The following is a 19,562-nucleotide window of genomic DNA, read 5'->3' on the forward strand; positions in this document are numbered from 1 at the left end:
GCCGTTACTGCAATGACATTGAAAATTGAATGGGAAATTTTATGATTTCTCGTTTCATGACCCCTAGAAACTCTTCTGACCCTTTCTAGAGACCGATCTGTTTGTGTGGATGTGTGTAACCAAAATTTTGTACTCCGATTTCTCTCGAACAATCGATGCGATTTAATTTTTTTTCGCAATCGAAAACTGCTCAAGTCGACGTAGCACTGAGCTGAGTTTTTGCTGAATATCTCCGAATCTAAGGGAGATGGCGAAATTCCCGTAACCACCTTTTTCGTAACTCTTAATTCGCTCTACAAAAACGGTTATAACGAAAATTTTTGTATCTGCCTTGGATCCCAAGATATTCATTGAAAACTGACCGATAGTCAAGATCAAGTTAAACCGTTTTACCGCTTCGCTACAGAATTAGATTGAGAACACAATCGCCTCAGGAGTTTTATAGTTATTCACAAAAACCCGAGAAAAAAAGGCAAAAATTGACGTTTTTTCAAAAATAGGGTGGTTTTTTCGTTCGCAATGATGTGATTTTAATTTTCGAAATTGAAGCTGATAAGGTTTCATGTAAAGTACACATGATGAAATTTTTTTCAGTTTTTTTAATGAATGAAAAAAAAATTGAAATTACGTTTTTTCATAAATGAGATCAGTACTTCCTGCGAAATAATGTGATTTGATTTTTTTTATTCATAGTAAATTTTTTGAAGGAATTGGCCCAGAAGGTATTAAATTATTAGTTATTAAATTATAAATAAAACACTGACTCAAAGTATACTCTTGTCTTTCGTAATGAACAGAAAAAAGGAGCTGGTTGAGAAGTTATTGGTCCAGACCGTAATGGGATACCCGCTTTACCTACCCCGACCGGCTTTTCATTTTTCGCACTTGTCTAAAATTTTCTGGAAAATCTAGAAAAATAGAATACTTCATTTTTCGAAATTATCAGTATTCATTTTTGCTTTAAAAATTGATGCTTGAAGTCGAGAAAATGGCGTAAGAAAACAACAAATCATCGAGGGATGCAATTCAATTCTCCAAAAACTTCGCATTAATTCTGAAGTCTTCAGAGAACAGGTATTTTTTAAATGTTGCATTATTTTTGACAGCTTGAATGGTAAATTTCAGAGTTTGGTCACAAATTACCCTCACGTTTGATGAATTTTTGCAAATAAGCGGAGAAAAATTCACTACTCTTCTTCTTATTTCTCTTCTTCGATTGTTCTGGCACTGACAAAATGTCTTGCGGCCGGAAAATTCACTATTCGTCTCGCACTTTTGCCTCGATATAGGGGGAAAAAGACCTAGAAATGAATTGCGCTCCACAATTACATGACTGGCATGACTTGTTTGGTAATTTTTCTCCAACTTTTTTCTCCGCGTACTATTCCCACAATTAAATAATTTATCTAAAAATAACGAGCCTCCTAATGTATTTCAAAAATAATCAGGAAAGATCCAATATCTCCCCGTTACACTTACGAAATTTCAGATTCTTATCACCACTTCTAACGGTGCGACAATCTGTTTTTTTCCACAAGCACACATGTTATTTTGTTTTTCAGTTTTCTCATGAACAAGTTTCTCAAGGAGTTCGAAACTCCACTAATTTATTCCCAACATGAAATCTATTCATATATTTTCTTCTATTTTTATCACGATTTCTTTCCTGATAGACAAACACCCTCGACTTCATGAAATTGAATAAGAATTTCATCAGTTCTGAGCAATTTGTCATGAATATTCATTGGAAACCTGAACATTTAAGGTGTACCCCTAGAAAACAGTCTTTGGTACGATTGTCGCCATGTTTTTTATGAGTAATGTTTATAATATTCTTCGGCTGTTGAAAAAAATTCTAATTAAGTGTACTATACAGATAATAAACAAACCTCAAATTTTCAAATTTTCAAAGAGTTTCACGTATGAAAAAATCGTGTAGAATTTCTATAGGATTTTCGCATATGATATTCGGATATTTCTATACGGATATTTTTTATACAAATTATTTCTATACGATTTCTATAGGTTTGATCCTATACGACCCACTGTCACATGCATAGAAACATTCCGTAGAGAGTTGCGACATGTCTACGTTTTTCTCTGGAGCGTTTAGACATCTATCGTATGGAAACAAAAATTTATGTAAAAATTTATGTATAGAAAATATTCGTATAGAAATATCCAAATATCATATACGGAAATCCAATAGAATTTCTAGACGCAATCCGTATAGAAAATTTCTATACGATTTTGTCATACGTGTTGTCATTCTATTTTAGGAGGTAATAAATAATGAAATGAAATAATGGGCCCTCCCGAACTCGATTTTTCCATCTAATGAGAAAATTGACCTTATGATGTTCTTAAAAAACGAATCCGTGCACTGAGAGAAAACAGCAGAATTCTCAAACAAGTCACTTGTGCCAAATAAATCGTTTGTTAAAATCTATCAAAAAAGGATTTTTTCGTGCCAAATACGCGAAGCGTGCGCAGAGATTGAAAATTTTCATTGCAAAAATGAATTGTCTTTTCAGAAAAAAATTCTTCTCCGTGCAAGCAAGAAATGTAATTTCTAGCACTACTTCATTATTAGATGCTCCCATACGTATTTTACTTCCGGCAAATGCTCGTTTTATATGAAACGAGGGATAGTAGTTAGTCGTTTCGACAGACCAAAAATGAATTCTTAAGTGAAATAATAAGCATGATGTGACAGCAATCTTGTAACTTAGGGACAAAATATTTCTTGCTAAACTTTTCTCTATAAAAGATATTTTAATCCTGAAAAGGCGCGGTCTTGTATTAAAGCAGAGAAATTATTCACGTTTGAGACTTTCAAATTCGAATCAAACAGTTTTTTTTGTAATTGTCAACTAACGATTTTGTTGGCCCAAACAAGACTTGTTTGAGTACTTGTTCGCACGCATGAAAAAATTTAATAGAAAATTCTAGCGAATTCGTTAGATAATTCTATTGGATTTTAATTGAACTTTCCATTAGTTTTTGGCCGATTATATTAAAATGTTTTCAATAGAAAATACTCTATACATAAAGTACATAAAATTTTATTTTTCCCGACAACTTATTCTATTGAGATATTTTCTATGTAATTCGTTGGCTCAAATTTTCCAAGTTTTTTTTTTCATTCTATTTTTCTTTTCTTTTCATCAAGAAAATCAAACAAAAAAACTCGGAAAATGTGAGCAGAGGACATTTTATAGAAAATATCTCAATAGAAAATTTCAGCCGAGGAAATTCTATAGAAAATATCTCAATAAAATGAGTTGTTCAGTCGTTTATTAGAGTTCTGAAACAAAATACATAGGATGCAAAAACTTTGGCAAATGATTGTATAGATAAATCAACTTCTATTGACTTTTTCTGTAGAATATTTTTTATTGAACGTTACAATAGAATCGGCCAAAAACTAATAGAAAGTTCAATACTATTGACTAGCAAATTCGCTAGGTTTTTCAATTAAATTTTTTCGTGAGTGCGTTTTCTCTCAGTGTGGTAAATTGATAAATTCCGAATAGGGTGCTTTTTTTGAAAATTTTCTAATACCCAGTTTCTGCGCTATTCAACTTTAAAAAATGCAAATTTCGTGATATCATTTCTTGTTTGATTCCAACAATTGGTTAACAAATACTTTTTCATTTGATTCAAACACTCATTGTTGCCTTCATCAACAACACATGAGGATAGAACACCTCGATAACCCATAAGAATGCAGTAAATTAAGTAACTTAGAATTTCTTCCACAAATCCATAGGGATTAACATTTGTATGGTACTGCTTTGGGATACCTCAAAGACCTGGCGTGTATCCTTGCCTTCCTCACCAGGAATTCCATTCAAAAATACTTTCAAAAGCTTTCATGCAACTGAAAACGAAACCAAACAAAAAATTTCTCGACTCCCCCTTCACACTTGCTATGTCCCCCCAGTTTTATCACTCATCTTCATCGGATGAAGCCTCTTAACATCCTTCCTATACTTCTCAATAGTGATATCCGGATTAACACAAGTAGAAAGACTCAACGAGACTGGATCAAGACTCGCAGCGAGTTTGAGGTAAGTTTCTTCCATTTCCTTGGTAATCTTGATCTCCTGATAGTCCCCATCAGCCTTAATCTCCTCCTCCCCCTCCTCCTCATTATTCGAATCAAACGAAATGAGGTCTTTGACCTGTGTCGAATCATCCTCCAATTTCTCTGGTATCTCAATCCCCTGATCTCCAATTCGATCATTCCCAGTATTATTGAACGTAAGTGAATGTAAACTATTGGTTCCCTGCACCACTGGTACACTTGGATTCCTATTATCCCCATTGAACTTATCATCAAACCCCGGCATATTGATCAACGTATGACCCTTGCTCCCCCCCACCCCCCCATCGCTCCCCTTTTTACCCTGTGAACTTGTTACAGAGGACTGTACCCACTCAGCCACCCTCTGTACACTGTGCAATTGTGTAGGCGAGTCATTTGGAAGAATTGGAAATGCCTCGTCACTGCTAGTCGACGGTGATCGACTCTTCAGCGGATTATTATGAACTAGAGCTGTTGTATTCGATAAATTACTGGCATTGGGACTGCCACTGAGGCTCTCAGGGCTCGTGTAAACTACAGTCTGATAGTTCCCCCTCGCATTGTCCAGCAGAATGTTCTTCGAGGCCTGGCTGACCCTCATCAGGCAATTTCTCGCTGTATTATTCGTCGTATTACCATTGAAAATCCTTCTCTTGTCACTCTTGGATTGGATGAGGTCGCTGGAGCTGCTGGAGGGTTCTGAACTCGAGATCATCACTGCTGAACTGTCACTACTGAAACTGGGGCTTGCAGCCACACCTGGCGACTGGCCGACTGTCTGATTCAGGTTCACAGCGTTCGTCACCTCTATCAGTGTTACATTCTGGTGCTGATTGTTGTTCGGGGAATTTTTCTTCCAGATTCTCTCGTTTATCACGTCCAGGTCTATGTCCCCTGGTCGACTGCATCTGGGGAGTTTCAAGGGGTCCTCAGACCTGTTGTTGACACCCAGCTTCGTCTTGTTGGACCACGTGTTCTTCCAGATTCTGTCGTTTATTATGTCCACTGGGCTCTGGAGGGCATTGGCGTTCGTCAGGTCCAGGTTTTCGGGGCGTCTGGTGACCATTGGTGACGTTGCCTGGGGCTTCATCTCCGGGAGGTCCAGCTTTTTGGATTTATTCTGTTGTTTTGATTTGTTTGTGATGGACTTTTGGGATCTCTCGAGGAGAATTTTCGATTGGACCGAGGCCTGGGGGATTTGGCTCGGCTTTTGGGGCTGGACTTGACGGAGGCAGGTGTAACCGTTCAGCGAGGGCTTCTTGTAGCTGTCCTCGGTGAACATCAGGGTGGTTTGACACTCAGAGTCCACCATGAGGACCATTTTGTGGCAGACGCAGGTGTCACAGTGTTTCGCGAAAATTCTCTCCTTCTCGCGGTCCTCCAGGACTTTGGCCATTATCGAGGCTGAGACTATGTCCACGGGGGGCTTGCCGTCGTCACTCTCGTCGTCGCTGTACTTCTCGGTGGGGCTCGGCTTGCTGATGTTGTAGACCATCGCTGTCGGGGGGAAAGTGGAAATTGGCACTGTTATGCTTTTTACGTCTGGTGGGGAGACGTCACTCGATCTCCGCTTCTGGGCGATGTAGGTCTTCACTTTGGCTTGGACTTCTGTTGGTAGGGAGTCGTACTTCTGGCCCACGAAGTTCGAGGGTTTGCACTGGAGGAGCTGGATTGCCAGCGTCACGTCGTTACGGTATTCCGCCTGGAAGGAGAATTTTTGGAGACTGTTAGAAATTTTTGGGCGGCAATGAGGATATACTTTGGGGAAATCTTCGGTAACCCCTCACGTACGGGGCCCTTTTGTTTCCAAGCGTGGAGTACTTCAATACGAGTAGAATGTAGTGAGTTCTAATCAACGGAAAATTGTGAAAATGATATGCAATTGGAGCTACAGTATTCCTTTTTTAGTTTTTATTTGTTTGGTTCAGTTAGATTATATAGCTTTGGAAATAATCATTTTCAAAGAGAGTCATTCATGTTTTCATGGGTCGATGCCATGCGTGAGGGGTTAAGGGACGGTTCCACTGAAATTTCAAGCAATTTCGTCATTGAAAAATCCAAATTTCAAGGAAAATCAATGGAATCTGTCAATTTCAGTGCTATTTCTCTATATTATAAAAATCCAAATCCACTTTTGGTAATAAAAATTTGGTACTCGAAATTATGACTCTACACTGAGAGAAAAACGACAAAGTTCTCAAACAAGTCTTACGTGTGCCAAGAAAATAGTTTTTTGAAAATTATCAAAAAAGGATTTTTTTGTGCCAAATATGCAGAGAGTGCGCCGGAATGAGACATTTTTGTTGGAAAAATAGACTTAGTAGGTAAAAAAAAATTGCATTCTCTGTGCACGCAAGAAATGTCATTTCTAGCACTACTCCTTTGTTATTCGATACTCCCATACGTATTTTGCTCCCGAAAAAACTTCGTTTAAGCGAAACAAGGGATAGTAGTTTTTTATTTCGGCTGTCTAATAATCACAGACAAGAAATGAACTCTTAAATGAAACAATAATAATGATATGATAGCAATCTTGTAACTTAGGGATAAAATATTTATCGATAAATTTTCCTCTATATGAGATATTTTCATTTTGAAAAGACACCGTCTGGTGTGAATTATCCGCCTCTTGAGCCAAATATTTCGTTACTGTCGAAAGCAGAACAATTATTCATGTTTGACACTTTCAAATTCGAACCAAACGAATTCTTTTTTGGCAATTTTCAACTAGCGATTTTGTTGGCCCAAACAAGACTTGTTTGACGTGTTTGTTTTTCTCTTAGTGCACAATTAAGGGTCACAAGGGTCAAAATAAGGGTCAGAAAAAGGGTCGCGAGGTTCAAAATCAGGGTCATAAGGGTCAGAATAAGGGTCACAATCGTGAAATCAGTTTTCCTACTACACTGTTAAACAATTTTTGCTGTTATTTTCCGTACATTTCTCGGAAATTGGTATTATGTGACAGTCCCACTGGAATTTCAAGGAATTTCTTAGTTGAAAATTCACAATTAAGTGAAAAAATTAATGGGTACTGCAAATTTCAATTCAATTATTCCAGAAGAATGAATAAAAATGAGGAAAATTCAGGTACACGCACGAAAAAATTTAATAGGAAAACCTATCGAATTCATTAGAAAATTCTATTGATTTTCTATTAAACTTTCTATTGTTTTTTGGCTGATTCTATTGACATGTTCAATAGAAAACATTCAATAGAAAAAGTCAACAGAATTCGATTTTTCTATATAACTTATTCTTTTCATATATTTTCTATAGAATTTGCTCCACTCAAATTTTCTAAGTTTTTTTCATTCTATTTTTCTTTTCTTCTCATGAAGAAAATCAAATGAAAAAACTTAGAAAATTTGGTCCGAGGAAATTCTATAGAAAATATCTCAATAGAATAAGTTATATGAAAAAATTGAATTCTACTGACTTTTTCTACTGAATATTTTCTATTGAACATTTCAAGGGAATCGGCCAAAAACTAATAGAACAGTTCAATAGAAATTCAACAGAATTTTCTAACAAATTCGATAGGTTTTTCTATTAAATTTTTTCGTCCGTATAAAGATATTCTTGATTCTCAATTAATTGAAAATGCAAGTAAGTTGGGGAATTCTCGCCTTCCTGCTGTTCAAACATTTGGAATTTTATTGAGTGTTCAGTTAAATGTGGAATTTCATGAATTTGCGTAAAGTGGAGTTGGCGGAAATTAACGCGTGTTTTCGTGACGATTGTTGTTTTATATTTGAAATTGCGGAACAGGCACGCCTGCGGTTTGTTTTTAAAGTCAACTTTGTGGGTTTGTTGTCATAATAAGAGAGTGAAGTTTTTCCGGGCAATATTTTGACTGTATTACTCCAGTTTTGAAAGGCGAAAAGTACATCGATACATCGATTCCGCTCAGTTCAGCTGTTGCCGAATATCTGAAAATTGGGAAATGAAATTTTTGTAGCTATTGATATTAAATTCTGTTATCTCTTGAATGAATTCCCGAGAATTCGAAAAAAACTGACATTATTTCTTGGTCTCATTCTCTCTTAAATAGTTGCATGAATTAAAAACAATTCTATATTTCACTCGAATCCATTTTATTTCGCACTTCTTTGTCGGAAGAAATGAAAGTTCAATTATTTCTGTGATTATTTATATTTAAACATTACAATGAAGCGCCACCTGAAACTCTCTAAAAACTCATATTTCTACTTTTGAGAATATTATTTGTGATTTTAAAAATATAAAAACGAACGCCTATCGGGCTGACAATCTCTCCGGAGACACTCATATTTCAAACAACGACTGATAAAAATAATTTGTTTGTATTAATTCCGATGATCCGTGTACTTTCAACAACAGGTTGGCGCTCTTCACTTCGTCTAAAAGTCCACTAAAATTATTCCAATCATTTCTATCTATTCGATGATAAGAGAATGTGATATACTAAAAATTCTCTAATAAATGTAATGTGAAAATGGAATTGTCATCGCCTTACAATTCCGAGTATTTTTCCGTTTTGTCAAGAAATGCGGAGTAAAGTGATGACCAGATTGGAAATCTGTATGAATATAAACTGATAACAGAACATCATTCGCACTAGTTTCAATGATTTTCTCTTCCAAATGCTAGATATACCAATTCTCTTCCTCGAAAAAAGACTACCTATGCTTATTCGCTTTCCTTCACAATCCTCATCTCATGTTAATATTTCTGGATGAATAAAAATGCAACTTCAGTCGTTTGAAAGTTCAGAGAATTTCCCAAAGTTTTCGAGAAATTCAAACAGAAATATTGATAAAATTCGCAATCTGTGTAAGCATAAACTGATAAGAAAACTTCATTTACACTCGCTCTGATAATTCCGTTCTCCAAATACTAGACTTCTTCTTCAGAAAAATATTATCTATCTACGCGTGTTCATTTATCCTCTATCTCAATTGTAAGTTGATGTTCAATTTCATGAAAACTCAACTAATTACTTATAGCGATTTTCTTGGCGCGATTTTTTTCCAACTTGTCTAGGTGTCTTTCTTCGAAACGAATTTTTTGTTTCGGATTTTGACGTGCTTCTTGGGGACTGAAATAACCTCCAACCCCTCACCCCCTTGCCTGATAGGATTCAGTTGTTTTATCGAAATTTCAATTCCCAAGAAACACGTCAAAATTGAAAAGAAAAAAAGTCGTTTCAAAAAAACACACCCGAATAAGTTGTAAAATTTGCGATCTGTATAAATATAAACCGATAACAAAACATAATGTATAGCTGTTTTGACAATTCCATTCTCCAAATGCTAGAAATCTTTTTTCCTCAGAAAAAAAAACAATCTACACTTGTTATTATTTCCCCTATCGCAATTGCACGTGCCTGTACAATTTATCCTGGTCCGTCGGCTTATTGAAACTCCATTTTTAACCTACTCATAAAAAATTAAACTAATCACTTGATCCTATTCCGATCGAACTGCCCTCAGCATTCACAAAACCTCATATTAATATTCCTGGATGGATGAAAATGGAATTCTACACGGAGAGAAATATTCAATAAAATTTACGTATCTTTTCCGCAATTCCGGAGCGAAATGTGGTTGTAGGAAATTTTACGGAACTGTCACGGAATTTTTCCGGGGCGTTCCGTAATTTTTATCTGAATCTCCTGTGAAAAATTACGATACCGTCACTTAAATTTGCCGAGTCGATTTCGTAATCGGTGAGTGAATTGTGAGTTCCGTAATTTTTACTGAACATGTCTCTCCGTGTCAATTATTCGAAAGTTCAGGGGATTTCCCAATTTTTTCAAGGAATTCAAACAAAAATATTGATAAAATTCGCAATCTGTATAAATACAAACTGATTGCGACAAACTGAAACAAAACGTCATTTACACTCGTTCTGACAATTCCGTTCTCCAAATGCTAGAAATAGTTCTTCCTCAGAAAAAAAAAACTATCTTTTTACGCTTGTTTATTTCCTCCATCTCAACTGCCCGTTTATATACAATTTTTCCTGATCAATCGCCTTATTGAAACTTCATTTTTTAACCCACTCATCAAAAATTAAACTAATCACTTAATCCTATTCCGATCGAACTGCCCTCTGCCCTCGAACTGAATATGTTAATATTCCTGGATGGATAAAAATGGAATTCTAATCATTTGAAAGTTCAAAGAACTTCCCAATATTTTCAAGAAATTCAAACAAAACGAGTGATAAAAATCGCTATCTATATAAATGTAAACTGATAATAAAACGTCTTTTACAGTCACTATCAGGAAATACTTTTTTAAATGCTAGAAACACTTCTTCCTTGGAAAAACCAATTATCTATCTCCGCTTGCTCATTTTTCCTCACCCTCACTATCTCAATTGCACGTTCATGTACAATTTCTCCCGACTAATCGCCTTATCAAAAATTCATTTTTTCACCTACTCATGAAACTTTCAACTAATCACTTAATCTTATCCCGATTAAACTTCCCCCGACATTAACAAAACTTCACAATAATATGTCTGGATGGATAAAAATTGAATTTCAATAATTTGAAAGTTCAGAGGATTTCCCAATTTTTGCAAGGAATTCAAACAACAATATTGAATATATTCACAATCTGTTATGAATATAAACTGATAACAAACGTCATTTACACTCGTTCTGATAATTCCATTCTCCAAATGCCAGGAATACTTCTTCCTGGGAAAAAACAATTACCTATCTACGCTTATTAATTTTTCCTCGTACTCCTTATCTCAATTGCACGTTCATGTACCACCTATCCTAACTTATCGGATCCCCAATTTTCAAACTACTTACGAATACTTCAACTAATCATTTAATCCCATTCCGATCAAACTTTTCTCCACATTCCCAAAATGAAACTCATCATTTCTCGACGGGAAAAAGTTGAATTTTCATCTTTTAAAAATTCAAACTGAAAGATTGATTAGCTCAGAAATATGTATGACTACAAACTAGTAACAGAAAATTTAGTACCCCAGTTCTGAAAATTCAAATAAGGAAAAATAGACAAAGTGATTTTTTCTCAAAGTTCAAAACTTTCAAATAAATTTCCCAATTGGGTTCAGTCGAGGCCTCGTCACAGAGGGGGAAAATTGTACATTCCATGAACAAAAAATCATCCCATTTCCTTAACAATTCTGTGAATCATTAGAGTAGTAGATCTAAACGCTACGTAAGTTGTTGAGTACGAGGAAAATAAATTATAAAATGTTAAAAAAAAAAGATTCATTATGGATAATTTCTTATATGAATTCGAACTTTGATGAGAGTAAGAAATTAATCCGTCAAATTCTCTCTCCCATTATTTTTGTGAGCAATAGTTTCTCGTTTGAGAAGGGCATTCTGTACGTTCGAAGTACCCAGAAGCAAATTATTTATCACAAAAGTTTGATACTGACGATAATATTCGTATTAGACAGAATTTTCATTCATTTTCTTTTGTTTTTTAGACGTTTTCGACATTTTAGTCATTTTTTTAACCTCGGAAAATTCATTTTCGCATAAGAACCTGTGTTATTTTGCCATTTGTAACTTAATTATTATCAATAATACTTGACCAGAGAATTAGCCATGAACTCAATCAGAATGTTTTTATTCATATCAATTTCCATTTAGAATTTATTTCAAATTTTTGTCTTCAAAATTTAAGTCATGTTTATACTACTTTAACATTAAAAAAAAAGTAAAAAGTGTCCATTTGCTTATTCTGTTTTGATTTTTTCAGATTTTTTCTACACTCTAATCTTCTCTCTAACCTCGGAAAATTCACTTTCTCATAAGACTCGGTGGTATTTTGCCACTCCTAAATTAATTATTATCGATAATACTACAATGCCAATTGAGCACGAACTCAACCAGAATGTTTTTATCCAGATCAAATTCCATTCAGAGTTTATTTGAGATTTTTATCTTCCAAATTTGAGTCATGTTTATAATATTTTAACATTTGAAAAAAAGTAAAAATGTCTGTTTACTTATTTTCTTTTGTTTTTTTTTTCATTCGGATCTTGCAATGCAAAACAAAATATAGCGGAAAAAACTCAGAGAATCCGTGCCCAATAGTTTTAATAGACAATATCTTAAGAGAACAATTAAAACAGAAAAATCGAAATCTATTGACTTTTTCCTATCAAATATCTCATAGAATCTGCGCAAAAAACAAATAGAATTTTAACGAGAATTCTCTAGAAATTTAATAGAATCTCCACAGAGTTTCTAGAGAATTCGCTAAGGTTTTCCATTGAATTTTTCCATACGTGCTAACCTCGGAAAATTCATTCTCTCATAAAGGCTCCGTGTTATTTTACCATTTCTAAATTAATTATTATTATCAATAATACTAGACTGTCAATTGAGTCAACCTCCACTCACCATTCATTTTTGATTTTTGTCTCCAAAATTTAATATTTATACTAGGGGAGGTTGGGGTAAAATGGACACTTTTGACGTTTTAAAAAATATTAGTGATGGGTTGAAATGTTGATGAAGTTTAATTTTTTTTTTTTCAAAACAAAGAACAATTCTTTCCCTTTGTGATGAGCCTAAACTGAGCTCTATTGATAAATTTGTTTCTGAGTTATGAATAATTGTGTACGTCCACGTGAAAAGGGCCCACTTTGTCGCATCTAGTTTCCAAGTATACACGTTTTTCTCTCCACTTCTCCCATTTAAACCAATGTTAAACTGTTTTTTGATCGACTATACTGACGTCAGTTTTCATTCTATGGGGTTGAATTTGGGCTGAAAATGTGAGAAATCTGATCAAGATTATCAGAACATACATAACTCCAATACCGTCAAAGTGGGCCCTTTTCATGTGGATGCCCACAATTTTAAAAAAGTCTAAAGTGTCCATTTTACCCTACCCTCTCCTACTTAAATACTTGAAAAAAAGTAAAAAGTGCCTATTTACTTCCACTGCCTCACCTCTCCTCTCCCTCGTAAAAAACCTATCTACCTTATTACTCTCCCTCGTGCTCTCTACATCAATTGCACGTGCATGTGGAATTTATCCTGTCCAATCGCCCCATCCCCTTTCTCCAAACCCACGAATACTCCAACTAATCTCCCAACCCCATTCCCATCATCAAAAATTCCCACTCACAAACTAAAACTTCACCTAATCCCCCCTAAAATCAAATCCCCTCCATCAACATTAATTTAAGAAACTCACATTATCCTGCGACAATCGGTGAATCCTGTAATTAGCATCAGCCAATCGATGTGACAGTGTCGCAATATCCTTGGTGAAGGCACCTTTTTCAGTCTCACATTTATCCACAATCCTCAACAACTTGTCCTCAAGATTTTGATTGACCTTTTGCACTCTCTTGTGTGCCTCATAGAGCCTCGAGTACTTGTCCTCCCACGTGCGTAGTTCCTCCCTCATAGACGCCAATTCCCCATTAGGAAATTTATCAGCCTCATTAAAAAATTGGGTCTCCATCTTAACAATGTGACTGTCTTTTTCCATCAAACTCTGTCTCAGGTGTTCAATTTCCGCATGGAGATGAACGTCACTGTGTCTGTGGTCATTCGTCGTGCACCTCGCACAGACACAGCCACACTCCTGTCGATAAACAATGAATAGATAAATGTCGGAGCGTAAAAACTGGGGGGAAATGTGATGGACAGCATTTGGATCGATTTTTCATCAGTTTTTTATCCTCAGAATTTTTTGTTATCATCAGATAAACGAATGATTCGTGAAATATTCGAGGAATGAAGACACATACCTTACATTTCTCCGACATTGTGGTGACAATAACTCTCAGTGAGAGGTCCAACAATCATAAAATAAGTCCCTAAAACAATGATCTTGGATCCCTGGTTCATAACCCTGATGAATCCTCCACGAAACGAGGGAAATGCCAATATCTTCAGCACTCAGTGTCACTCATCCCCATGTTTTATTTTATTTACGAAATTATTTTCCTTGTCAACACTGGAGATTTTTTGAATAAGTTTAGTCAGTCAACAATTGCTCACGACGGTACGGGGGTTTTTCGAGTTATTGCCGTTGAGGGAGGATTCTGGGGGTGAATGCTCCGGGGATTGAAGATTATTTAGAAAAATATGTGGGGAGAGGAGATGAGACACTGTCGATGTGTTGTGAGGAATACCAAGGAATACAATCGTCACATCGCGCATACGTGTTATGAGCCAGTGGCATTGAACAAGTGGCGGGGCGCATGCGCGACTACGTGAATCGTTGGTTCCCCTTGAAAAGTCAATCTTCGGGATTTTGATTTTTTTTCGTGATGAGACAATTGAGATTGCAGGAATATCGATGATGTCATGGTGAATGTGGGAACGGGGGGTTTTTTAGATGTCCAATTCAATTCAATTGATTTATTTCTTTGATGTTACAAAAGGTTTCTTTGTTTTACGTCTTCACTAGCGTTTTCACCTCCCATCCTCTTCTTTTAAATAAGATTATAAATTTCTGACAGACCATTTGCCACGGTAATTATACATTATTCATGGCTTCTGTATTGAACTCAATATTCCTCAATGTTAATTAAAAACGCTCTTTCAAAATGTTTAGCTTTTTTTTTCCTTTTTTTTCGATTCAATTTCATAATTTTTGGGGGATCTCTGAGTGGGCATCGAGTTGCATGGACTTGCAAATTCGAGATAAATATCGAACAAAAAATCAATGTAGATAATTAAATAAATTTTACTTGAATGAAATAAATCATTTATTTGATTCTAAAAGGGAATTTACTTAATTCCACACCATCGAACAGAAATTTCTTCCCTCAAAGAAACGAAGATTTATCGGTTAGCAGAGATCCTGCGGTTTAGTTAGAGGCGCTCCGCGTGATTAAACACTTTAGGCTCGAAATTCTGCACTCTTATTTAACGTGTTGAAAAATGTTTAGAAAAAATTTAGAACACACGGAGAGGAATATAAAAAGAAAATTACGTCTCTTTTCCGTAATTTCGGAGCGAAATGTGGTTGTAGGAAATTTTACGGAACTGTTACGGATTTTTTCCAGAGCGTTCCGTAATTTTTACTGAACATTTCTCTCCGTGCATAGTTTTAATCGAAATTTTTTTGAATTTTTCAAAAATGGTGGTCATTTTGTTCCTCCACTTTAACTTCATTGTGAAATTCGGAAAATAAAAATTCAAACGTTGATTTCAGCCTGTTCTCTACTTTTTTCCCTAAGTCTGATATTTTTTTCGGAAAATTCAGAAAATTTCCGATCGAAATCTTCTTTGAAAAATGTGAGCTCATCTGCCCCAGAGTCAAAACACAAATGAAAAACATAAAAATTTATCCTTCGAAATTTGATTTCTCACGGTCTTTGCGTATTACGATGTTAATACGGAATAATGAAGTAGGTTTCGTAAATAAAAATAACTAATAAATAAATAATAAATGAAAATTGCAATTTCAAGATCAAACCATGTAAAATCGTTTTTCGTAGCATTAACTTTTTGTTTTTTATTTTCTTTCCGTCTGTGTAGCACACGAGCGCACATTTTTCAAAGATCATTTCGATCAGAAAATTTCGGAATTTTTGGAAAAAAATATCAGATTTAGAAGAAGTGGGGAACAGCCTGAAATTCACGGTTCAAGTTTCATTTTTCGAAAAACGATAACAGTTTTTTTCCCGGGGTGAACCTCCCCTTAAACATTTCAACGGAATCGGCCAAAAACGGATTGAAACTTCAATAGAAATTCAATAAAATTGTCTAGTCAATTCACTAGGTTTTTCAATTTTTAAATTTTTTCATACGTGTTGATGTGCTGCAATTTCAGTAGAATTAAAAAAGTATATCGTGTAATTAAGATGCGAGCAATTAAAAAAAAGAATTTTGTCAAAAGAATGCTTGTTTTCATTTTTTATTTTTAGTTCTTCTTTTCAGGTAATTTGTGACTAGTCGTAGTAAACTCCAGCAACAATTGCGATTGCGTAGTATTCTAGAGTCTCGTGAACGAATGTTGAATAACTGTCCTTTTCGGCATCCCAGATGAAGCCAAGTCCTGTGTGGATTCCTTGGCCACTCTTTTGGATTATTGTCACGGTTACAATGTATTTGTAGCTGAAATGGCGAATTATAATCACTTGGCTATTTGTTACCTGCAAGTTGAATCAGTTTCAAAGGAGTAACTCGAAAGAACAATTGATTCTTTACATCTCGTTGAATTATATCCAATACTCCCGATACTTATTAATTCTAGGAGAAATATATGAAAGAGAATTTTTGGTTGAGAATTTTTTTAGCTACAGAAAAAATGACAAAACAATATTTTGTCATATTAAAATGATTTCCTTTTTACATGAATGAATAATTAACAAAATCGTAGGTTTAATTTGGGAAAGACCGGAGAATAAAATAAATTCTCTTTGATGATTCAAGATCGTTGAAATCAAATTTAACGAAATTTGTGCCATTTCTGAGATTTTTTTCACTTTGAAAAATGCGTTAAAATTAATTCTACACGGGAGTAAAAAAACCCTATCGCAACAGCCCAGGACAAGCCGAGAGGGCATTCATTTGGTAATGCGGGGAGGCAGTGATTGCTGATTTCACGTGATTCCATAGAGATTTCCATGATTTCATGCAATCATTGATTTAATGAAATTCTATTTTGAGTGAAAATGTTTCACCTATTTTTTAACAGAGGACAATAGCTATGCTATATAAAAAAACAGTTTCCTGCTTATTAATTTCGTCCGAGACAGATTCATGTGAAGATGAATCTCTAATGATATCTTCTGACAGACGCATTTGATTCAGGTACAGGGATTTCAATGAATAAATGAATAAATAAATGAATGTCCGAATGAACAAATAAATGAATGAAGAACGCAACAACTCCAGCGATTTAGAGTATGAAAGTCGTATCCCCTACCGCATAAAGTCCTTCTTAAAAATTTGCTTCCGAATTTCCATCGCCATATCCTGACAAAGTTTCATGCACCCCTTGGAGTCATACACTTTAACATCCGTCAGCGTAGTCTTCACCACATTCTCAAGAATCTTGTCAACCGCGTCGGCTTTGAAAGGATTCGGAGACTCTAGCTGATAAGTATTCTGGTACCGTGGAACCTGTCACAAATAATGCATGAGCACTACGTTTTCCCCCAAAACCCCCCAAATTATTCAGACCGCAGGTGGCTACCTTGAAGCCCCCCTTCCCAGTCTTGAAGGCTATGCTGGCTCTGGGTAGACCCACAAGGGATACAGTGCTGCTTCCAATCCCAGCTCGAGATATCGAATCCCTTCTAGAGGGCCTCTTACCCCCTGAGGTCAGTGACAGCCGGGAAGGGTCAGTCTGGCGTGCTGAAACGGGCGAAACATGTCTGGGGTGTCTCATAAATTTACAGTAATTTTTCCAAATCATAATTTTACGTTCCGTCAGTGTTTATCCAATTAAAAAAAATTATTTGAGGCTTTAACTCTCGATCACTCGCGCTCGGCAGCCAGCCTTCATCCGATTTGGTTAGCGCTGCGCCGCTCCGTTAAACCGAGCGCGCTGTTGCCACTTTGGCGCTTAGCGCTATGCGCGCACTTCAAGTGTGACAGTGAATGTAGCAACACTGTCGCTCGAGCGGTGAACGGAGACCCGCTCGCACCGGGCCGTGCGGCGCCGCTATTTTGTCCGTCCGAAGTTTCCTTTTGTTTTTTAGGTAAACAAATTTCTCGAGGATGAAACAGACAACGCCAACGCTTAATAAAAGGATTGAACTAGAAAGTTTAATTTTTTCGGAATTTTTAAGCATCGAAAAACACGTTAAAATACAGAAAAACGAAAATGGGCGACGCCGCGCTCATTGAACGAGTAATCGAGGATTTAAAGTTAAAATGTCAAATTCCATTTTTAATTAATTATGGGATGTGGAGATATTTACACGTCGATTTCGTAATTATTTGAAAATATTTTTATGCCACTCATGCCTGAAACCGCCTGGATTACACACTCGACGCTTCGCGTCTCGTGTCTAATTCAGCCGGTTTCAGGCTTCGTGACATAAAATTTTGTTCAGTACTTGTTGGGAAATTTCGTCCTTAACGTGTGTGGTTACATCACTCGCCTTCGGCTCATGCTGTAAACCCCACACACGTTAAAGACGAAATTGCCCCACACGTGCTGAAATATACTATTTTGTGATACCTGCCTCAAAAGTGCACTTTTCGAAACGGTTTAGTGTGCGTAAAGCGGTTGTTTTCCGCACGGCGTGCGTAAAGTTCACTTTACGCACTTGTGCACAAAAACAACGACATTACCCCCACTACCGTTCCGAACAGTGAACTCGGCAGGTATCACAAAAAATAGGATGTGTCTCGTGCATGTGAAAAAGTGGAACTTTACGCACTAGTAACACAATATACTAAAAGATGGGATTTTTGTTTGTTGAGAATGTTTGAATGTAATTTTCATCATTTGTGCGTAAAGTGGGCTTTTGTGCACGCGGAGCGAAACCTACACTTTCGCACGCTCCGCGTGCGCAAAATTCCGCTTTCCACACATCGCGATGAAAAATAGAATTCGATACTCGTGGGAAAAGTGTTCTTTGATCCTTGAGAGGGTAGCACTTGCCTTCGGTGTACATGAGTACATAAGACAGTAAGACACTTTTTTGTGATACCTGCCTGAAAAGTTCACTTAAAAAAAAAATTATTTTGTGTAAAATGCGTTTTACGCACGGCATGCGTAAAGTTCAGAGGTCGTGCGTAAAGTAAATTCTCGTGCGTAAAGCGAAGCTTACGCGAAGCTTATTCGAAATTCACGTTACGCACGACCTTGAACTTTACGCACTTCGTACACAAAAAACAACCACTTCATCCCCACTATCGTTCCGAACAGTGAATTTGGCACACGGAAAGAAATATTCAATAAAAATTACGTATCTTTTCCGTAATTCCGGAGCGAAATGTGGTTGTGAGAAATTTTACGGAACTGTCACGGAATTTTCCCGGAGCGTTCCGTAATTTTGATCTGAATCTCCTATGAAAAATTACGATACCATCACTTAAATTTTCTAAGTCGACTCTGTAATCGGTGAGTGAATTGTGAGTTCCGTAATTTTCACTGAACATTTCTCTCCGTGCAGGTATCACAAAAAATAGGATGTGTTACGCATGCGTGCGAAAAAGTGTTTCTTTACGCACTTGTAGCACAATATTCTATTTTACGCACTCGTATCATAAAATATACTAAATTGGCAGTCGCACTGTGAATAAATTCAGCTTCGGTGAAGCACCTGTGTTGCGATGCATTTCATTTCAATTTTCAGGTGAAATTCAAATTAATTATTACCGTTCATTACATCATACGTCGATTGACTATAAACTTAAGGGCATATTTTTCTTTTTCTACATAAATAATCATTTGATTTTGTTACGTAAAATTGTCAAGACTCAAACGAAAATTAAACTTGCTACGATTCAATAGTTCATTACGATAAACTGAAAACAAGCCGTTCCTGAGGTATTGCG

At 36.0% G+C, this 19,562-nt stretch overlaps 2 protein-coding genes across 2 annotated transcripts; both read right to left on the minus strand.

Moving 5' to 3' along the window:
• Positions 1-3,555: 3,555 nt before the first annotated feature.
• LOC107038719 lies at positions 3,556-14,223 on the minus strand. Its single transcript, XM_015257974.2, has 3 exons — positions 13,841-14,223; positions 13,279-13,674; positions 3,556-5,792 (listed from the first exon to the last, which is right to left on the minus strand). The coding sequence occupies exons 1-3, from the start codon at positions 13,856-13,858 to the stop codon at positions 3,933-3,935; spliced, it is 2,274 nt and encodes a 757-aa protein (XP_015113460.1). The 5' UTR covers positions 13,859-14,223; the 3' UTR covers positions 3,556-3,932.
• A 1,771-nt stretch (positions 14,224-15,994) lies between these two features.
• On the minus strand, positions 15,995-17,439 carry LOC107038720 (tctex1 domain-containing protein 3-like). Its single transcript, XM_015257975.1, has 3 exons — positions 17,245-17,439; positions 16,975-17,171; positions 15,995-16,160 (listed from the first exon to the last, which is right to left on the minus strand). The coding sequence occupies exons 1-3, from the start codon at positions 17,437-17,439 to the stop codon at positions 15,995-15,997; spliced, it is 558 nt and encodes a 185-aa protein (XP_015113461.1).
• Between the last annotated feature and the right edge of the window lie 2,123 nt (positions 17,440-19,562).

Source organism: Diachasma alloeum, unplaced genomic scaffold, assembly GCF_001412515.2.
Source record: "Diachasma alloeum isolate Michigan unplaced genomic scaffold, Dall2.0 Dall_scaffold_00288, whole genome shotgun sequence".
In the NCBI taxonomy this organism is placed as follows: domain Eukaryota; kingdom Metazoa; phylum Arthropoda; class Insecta; order Hymenoptera; family Braconidae; genus Diachasma; species Diachasma alloeum.

Coding starts and splice junctions, on each gene's coding strand:
- LOC107038719 (XM_015257974.2), bottom strand. Junction 5,793..13,278: donor ACCGATTGTCGCAGGATAAT/GTGAGTTTCTTA, acceptor TTCTCCTTCCAG/GCGGAATACCGTAACGACGT.
- LOC107038720 (XM_015257975.1), bottom strand. CDS start 17,439: ATGAGACACCCCAGACATGTTTCGCCCGTTTCAGCACGCCAGACTGAC. Junction 17,172..17,244: donor CTGGGAAGGGGGGCTTCAAG/GTAGCCACCTGC, acceptor TATTTGTGACAG/GTTCCACGGTACCAGAATAC. Junction 16,161..16,974: donor TTTAAGAAGGACTTTATGCG/GTAGGGGATACG, acceptor TCGCCATTTCAG/CTACAAATACATTGTAACCG.